The 6,956-nt window shown below is 46.4% G+C and overlaps 1 protein-coding gene across 1 annotated transcript; it reads left to right on the top strand.

Annotated features, from left to right (window-relative positions):
* Positions 1-497: 497 nt before the first annotated feature.
* Positions 498-6,022, top strand: LOC115546514 (transcription factor 15). The gene is made up of 2 exons (XM_030360030.1): positions 498-1,133; positions 1,237-6,022. The coding sequence occupies exons 1-2, from the start codon at positions 639-641 to the stop codon at positions 1,267-1,269; spliced, it is 528 nt and encodes a 175-aa protein (XP_030215890.1). The 5' UTR covers positions 498-638; the 3' UTR covers positions 1,270-6,022.
* Positions 6,023-6,956: the final 934 nt, after the last annotated feature.

The raw sequence follows: 6,956 nt of genomic DNA, 5'->3' as shown, positions 1-6,956 counted from the left end.
CAAAAGTCCTCTTTCAACTCATGTTTTCACAATGAAAGTTTTCTGTCAACTAATTGTTTCGCTATAAAAGTCCTCTGCCAGCTCTCTTCACTATAAAAGTCCTGTCAACTTAATGTTTTCACTCTAAAAGTTATGAATATGTTCAGGGATACCATGTAAATACGGTAAAACTACAAATAAAAAACATAAAAATAACCTATTTTTCATCGATTCAGAATTGAGAACAGCAACCAACGGGATCTAAGGTCAGAGGTTCTGACGGCAGCGTGTCACGTCAAGTAGGGGCATATTTAGACCCGCGCGCTGCGTCAATTCCACACGGGAGGCAGGGGGACCCGCGTCGTTATATTTATTCCGTCGCTCTCCCCGGATCGCGACAGGTGTCCTCCTATCCCGCCCCCCACCTGTTCCTCCCTCCCGAAACCCCGCGTCCTGGCGACCAAGAAAGGACCCGTCACTCTAGACATGGCACTGATCTGCCAACGCGACGCGCAGCGCGAGCCCCCCACGGTCACCGGATCGCGCGGCAGCTGCTGCCCGCAGGTGCTATTTTCACTCCAGCTCGCGGTCATGGGCCGTTGCCTGTCAGGCGCCTTTCCGCGCGCTCCCACCCGGGCACAGTCGACTCGAAGCCAACCATGAAAGCCACGGGTAGAGACGCAGGCGCGCAACCGGACGGCTTCCCGTCCGACTCGGATGACTCAGACAGCGGCGACGGCTCCGACGAGTCCACGGGCGTTGGCGGCGGAGGCACAGACGCCAGAGACCCCTCCCGGAGGAGGGCGGCGGTGGGCGGGGGGATCGACGGCAGCAGGCACCTGCCGGGCGTCACCAAGCAACGGCAGGCGGCGAACGCCCGGGAGCGGGAGCGGACCCACAGCGTGAACACGGCGTTCACCGCGCTGCGCGAGCTCATCCCCACGGAGCCCGCGGACCGGAAGCTGTCCAAGATCGAGACGCTGCGGCTGGCATCCGGCTACATCGCGCACCTGGCCAACGTGCTGTTCCTCGGGGCGGGGGAGGAGGAGCGCGAGGAGCGGCGGCCCTGTCTACGGTACCAGGGCTCCGTCGGCGCGTGCGGCTCCTCGCTGAGACCCATCTGCACGTTCTGCCTCAGCGACCAGAGGAAAGCGGTGAGTGAGACAGCCGCACGAGCACGAGCAAGGGCAGGAAGACCATGGTTTGAATTCGGCGCGAGCCCCGGTGTGTTGATTGTTTGATGTTGTCTCCCCGCAGCTCAGAGACGGCGGGAAACAGTCGGCCCTTTGAAGCGACGAGGAGCCACGAGACGTCAATGTTTACATGGAGGCGCGGGATCGCGCCTTCACCTGTATGCGTGTGTGTGTGTGATCGCAAGTCACGCGCCAAACCTGACTATGACGATGTAAATATGAATATAGAATCACTGAAATGCACTTTCTGTCCCAAGCGCGAGGGGTCCCGGTCCCGCCTTTGTTTCGGTGGTTACCGTCACCTGAGCCCACGAGGTTAAGTCCCCCCCCCCTTTTTGAAGGACGTCTATTTCGGGAAGCGAGTCTCAGGCTCCATTTTACAATGGAATAATATAAAGTAAATATTAAGAGAAACGCAAGAAGCGTCACCTGAGATTCATACACAAAAGTAGTTTTTTCTTTTTCTGGAAATATTTAAAAGTCCGGTTCTAGCTGGTCCACTGACCGGATTGGGAATTGCTGTGTTAGACAACAAAGACTACCGCATAAAATACGATAAAATGTAATTCCGGAGAAAATTGAACCCAGGGTCTTTTTCGGCATGAAGACCCACAAAATAAGTCCTCCAGACACCTTTTCGTTGATTATCGAGTAGGCCTATATAGCTTGCCCGCGAATGCAACGGCCCAAATGGCTTCCATGTTACTGGCTAGGGGCAGTGTGAAAGTTTCCAAATTCACTTGCCTTTTACCCATAAAACAAAGCATCAACAACTTAGTTAGCGTACCGGGAGTTCATTAAATAAGACTGTTTTCCAAGTCTGTGCCTTACCGTGAAGCCTTACCTTTCCAGGAAATCCACACAAGACGATTACTTAAGATACTAAATATTTTATTTAGTGTAATAGTATACTAAATTGTCAAATAATGACGTACATGCATTTCGACGTATTCCCTGCTGACAGTCTGAGGTGGCTGTGCAGAGCGCTAAACACTCGGGACAACATTTGCGATTCACTTGTTCACATTTCCAGGAAATCACTCCTGCCGCCCCCCCATATGCCTGGTCAAATCTGCCCGCGCGCGCGCTTCAATTAAGGTAACCAATCACAACGGAGTTGGGTTGGCAGGAGGGGGGCGAGGGGGCGGAGAAGGAAGAAACCGAGAGTTGACATAAAATGCTGAAATCGCCCAGATGAGAGGAAGAATTTCCCGAAAATCTACATAGTTTTTTGTGTATGGTTAAACATGACTATCAATCATTATAACAACGTTTATAAGTCATAAAAGTCGAAAATAAATAAAAGGTCCCCTTTGAGATGAATTAGTTGGCGCCTCTATTAAATTATTAACGGTAGCCGGTAATCGACTTGTGTGGACTTCCTGGAAACATGGACCTATCGGCAGTGTCGGGAACATTACTTCAAAAAAGTAATTAGTTATAGTTACTCACTACTTGTTCCAAAAAGTAACTGAGTTAGTAACTGAATTACTCTATATAAAATAACTAGTTACCAGGGAAAGTAACTATTTGCGTTACTGTAAAAAAGAAAGTTGCTATATCAAAGAATTTGGATTTTTCTGAGCAGTTTTCACTTGGCCTTAATGTGTTAAATGGTTGAACTGCCCATTCAAGGCCCTGATATACTTCCAACTGAATTTTAATTTGCTTGGTTGCGAAGGCTGTGGAACATCTGCCGAATACTACCGAAAATGCCAACTTTTCATCAGATTGCTACGGACTCGCCATTTCTGCTGCTTCATCAAATCTGTTTGGTGTGTGCGTGTGTGTGTGTGTGGCGCGCGTGTCCTGGCTTGTGTGTAAAAACACTGGCTCTGATTGACTACCATGAAAAATGACTGCCTTAGCCAATCATAATCGCCTATCTCATTGTTAACCCATCCGGTCTCCTCACTAGCAGTTTGTGATTGGAGCCAGGGGTGCCTTCGGAATACGCAGTTCAATCAATCAATTCCTTAGTAACCTACCGCATTTAACGTACAGTAACGGTAACGCGTTCTAACGACGGAAACAGTAATTAGTTAGATTACTGAAAAATAACGCTGTTCTTTTAAACTGCGCCGTTATTACAAACACTGCCGGTAAGGAACAGACTTGGAAAACAGTTTATTTAAATAAACGCATGGTATGCTAACTAAGTTGTTGGTGCCTCATTTTATGTGTAGGGCCCCTAGTCATGCTACTGCATAGGTTTGGTGGTAATTTGAGCATTATTAGTGGTTAAAAAAATGTCGATTTGTAAACGTTCACACTGCCCCTGGCCAGTAACATGGAAGCCATTTGTGTTGTACATTGCTCTGGGCATTCGCAGGCAAGCACTATACTCGATTATCAACGAAAAAAGGTGTCTGGAGGGCTTATTTCAAGGGTCTTCATGCCGAAAAAGACCCTGTGTTAAATTTTTGCCGGAATTACACTTTAGCTTTGTTCCGTAAGGCTAGTTTGTAGACCACCTGGTGGTCTACAAACTAGGATCAGTTTCAAGTTTGCATGCCTTTATTTCCTTGATGCATATCACCTACTATCCTTTTGCTTTTATTTATGAGAAGCACATACAGTATTGGCACTGTATGGTATGGAAGGCAACCCTTGCCCTTATCTAGAGCTGGTTTACAAGTGAGCAAAGTTGATGCCAACAGACGGTTACGTCAATCAATAGTAAAGTATGTGATATGATGGTTTTCTTTTACGAGTAAAACGTTCATGTTCCGCCATGTTCATGCACGTCACTAGTAAACCATACGTCACCAACTGGACAACTCTTATCAAAATCTGGCCCCAGTTGCCGAACGGAAGTAGAATCATAACAGCGTCATGTGGTGTCGTTCAGGAGAACTTTCCGACGTTATGTTTTCCCTATCATTTTGCGCGATGTGAACGCACCATAAACTCTGAGCATTACTTAATAACTAATATTATTCATATATCATATTTTTAAAGAGTGGTTGTTAGGTTAACTGGAAGAAATGAATGAAATAGGGAGTTGGTGTCAATCCGTCAACGAAATCCAGGAGGAAACATTAAAGACAAATATTTTAGGACATTGTTGCCCACTACCTCAGGACTGCAGTCAGAACCCTGAAATCTTTCACTGTGTAAAGATTATTTGCTTACATACATTACGTTTGAATCGTTTGCACATCGCCCAATGTTGAGAAGCTGCTCAAAATTGTATTTTTATACAAATAAAAAATATACATTAAAAAAAATTGCGTTTCACCTCATTGTGTAGCCTACATAAAGCAGGCGTTTATATATAAAAGCTAAGCTTATTGTTCTTGGTTCTTGGTTTGGTTGTGAGCTGGAGGGCTCAGGCCAAGATGTCTCGCATCTCCACCGCCAGTGTTGTAGCAACGTTACAGACACGTGCTACCGGCCCACTCCAACATTGAGTTCCTGTTCTGTCCAGTGTACCCAGGTGTTGGTGGAGTGTCAGGGAAAGTGTGAAGGAACGCATCAAGTGCTGACTTGAAAGTAGCCAGAGATGTGTGCACTTTGATGCTAGGAGGGACCACGTTGTACAGTGCTGAGGCTCTCGAGGTGAATGAGTGGAACCTCAAGGTGTTAATGCTGCTGTATTTCGAGGATCCTAGTGGTCGTATGCAGGAAGTGCCGTGCCGTGAGGTCTCGCGGAAGTCGAGGTTCACAGCATTCGGGATGATGTTGTTGAAGATTTTCCAAACTAGGATGATGGTGTATCTCTCACGCCGCCGTTGGAGGGAGTACATGGATAGGCGATGGAGTCGATCCCAGTAGTTTGACGATCCAAGTCCCTGAATCTTCGCAGTAAAGGATCTTTGGACTGCTTCAAGTTTGGTAATATCGCACTGCAGGTGAGGAGACCACAGTGGACAGCAGTATTCCAGGTGGGACCGCACATAGGATTTATAGAGTAGCATCATGGTGGCTACATTCCTGGAGGTGAAAGTGCGTAGCACCCAGCTAGCCATGTTCTTTGCCTTGGAGGATTTCATAGCTATGTGTGTTCTCCAGTTGAGGTTGACATCAACATAGACGCCCAGGTCTTTCACATGGTCGGAACCATGGAGGACTTGTCCAGATGGTAAGGTGTAGGGCTGCTTCCAGTCAGACAGTTTGCCGTGCTGCAGAAGCTGGAACTCTTCCTCGTTAAGTACCATGTTGTTGGCCTCTGCCCAGTTGACCACAGAGAGGAGATCTTCTTCGAGGAGGATGCGATCAACATGCGAGGATATGTCTTTGTGGAGCTTAGAATCATCTGCAAACACTTTGATTTTGCTGTGTTTGACAACAGAGAAGATGTCATCGATATAGATGAGGAAAAGAAGGGGGCCTAGGACGGTACCCTGAGGGACCCCACTGATGACGTCTATGATTGAGGAGCTGACTCCATCTACGATGACGTGCTGCTTCCGGCCCGTCAAGAAACTAGTAATCCAGTCTTGGAGCTTGCCTTTGATGCCGAAAGAGCGCAGCTTCTTTAAAAGAATTTTGTGGTCTACCTTATCACAGGCTTTACTAAAGTCAAGGTAAATCACATCCGCATTTCTGTCGAGGTTGAGGTCGCACATGATGTCCTCGATGTGATGAAGGAGCTGGGTGAGGCAGTTTTTTCCGGACTGAAACCCGTGTTGGTTAGGGTTGAACATGTTGTTCTGTTCAAAGAAGCTAACCATCTCTTTGCGAATCATTCGTTCGCAGAGTTTGATGAGATGTGAGGTCAGGGAGACCGGTCTGTAGTTGGCTGCCACGGCCTTACTGCCCTTCTTGAAGATGGGGATGATACTTTGGGAGCGGAACATTCGGCGATGTGGTGAACGTTTACATTTACATTTTTTTACATTTAGGTCATTTAGCAGACGCTTTTATCCAAAGCGACTTACAATAAGTACATTTGTCGTAAGAAGTGCATCAATATATAGCTGTCGGTACAGAAAGGATGTTCATAGAACCAAGTGCAAGTACAACAATCGCTAGGCTAACCAATTCCCTGTGTTACAGCCATGATAGCAGCTACTGCAGTTTCTACAGTCAAGTACTATAGTACAATGCAATCAATGGTGGCCAGAAGGGGGAGGGTGGCTATGCAGTGTCGAGGGTGGCTACGTAATGATTAAGGTGTTACAAAAAATATATATATTAAAATAAGCAAAGTTGCACCTTATCGTTTACATAATGCTTAAGCAAGATTTTAAAATGTATATCAAAATCAGTCAAGCGTAACCCTATTGTGTACACAGGGGTCAAGCAGGATTTTTAATTGGACATTAAAATTAAGTTAAGAGTCACCTTATTGTGTGCTGAAGGGAGCAAGGTATTACCATGACCAAGCACCAATACGTTTATCGCGTGTAGCGAAATCTAGTGGGCAACACTCCCACCTGCAGTTAGGCACCAGAACTGCACCTACCTACTCAGTCATAAGCCGTGTTCGAAATCGTTCCCTATTCACTCACTCACTATTCCCTATATAATGTTCATGATATAGTGCACTGAAGAGGGAACGAACAAACAAGAATTCGGACACTACGCTGAACATTTCTAAACATCATTTACGTCAGTAAATGCCCCGGGTATTTGTGTGACGCAGACAGATGCGCCCACATCATGTAAAGAAACCGGGCACTCACGAGGAAAGCTGGAGGTTGTACTGATGTTGAATGTTACATTTCCTTTATCACGGTATTTTTTATTAATTTTGAATGGTACATTTTCTACGTTAAATCCCAAATAGATTGTTGACATTTCTAAACGAAAGCCTTCTTCTCCTCCGGAAAAACATGA

Source organism: Gadus morhua, chromosome 7 (genome assembly GCF_902167405.1).
Source record: "Gadus morhua chromosome 7, gadMor3.0, whole genome shotgun sequence".
Classification (NCBI taxonomy): domain Eukaryota; kingdom Metazoa; phylum Chordata; class Actinopteri; order Gadiformes; family Gadidae; genus Gadus; species Gadus morhua.
Note: the sequence above shows the minus strand (reverse complement) of the source record. Positions and strands in the feature narration are given on the sequence as shown.

What these genes read in the sequence shown, in the direction of transcription:
- LOC115546514 (XM_030360030.1), top strand. Translation starts at nt 639, where the DNA reads ATGAAAGCCACGGGTAGAGACGCAGGCGCGCAACCGGACGGCTTCCCG. An exon ending in TCAGCGACCAGAGGAAAGCG is followed by an intron (nt 1,134 to 1,236) that starts GTGAGTGAGACA and finishes GTCTCCCCGCAG; the next exon opens with CTCAGAGACGGCGGGAAACA.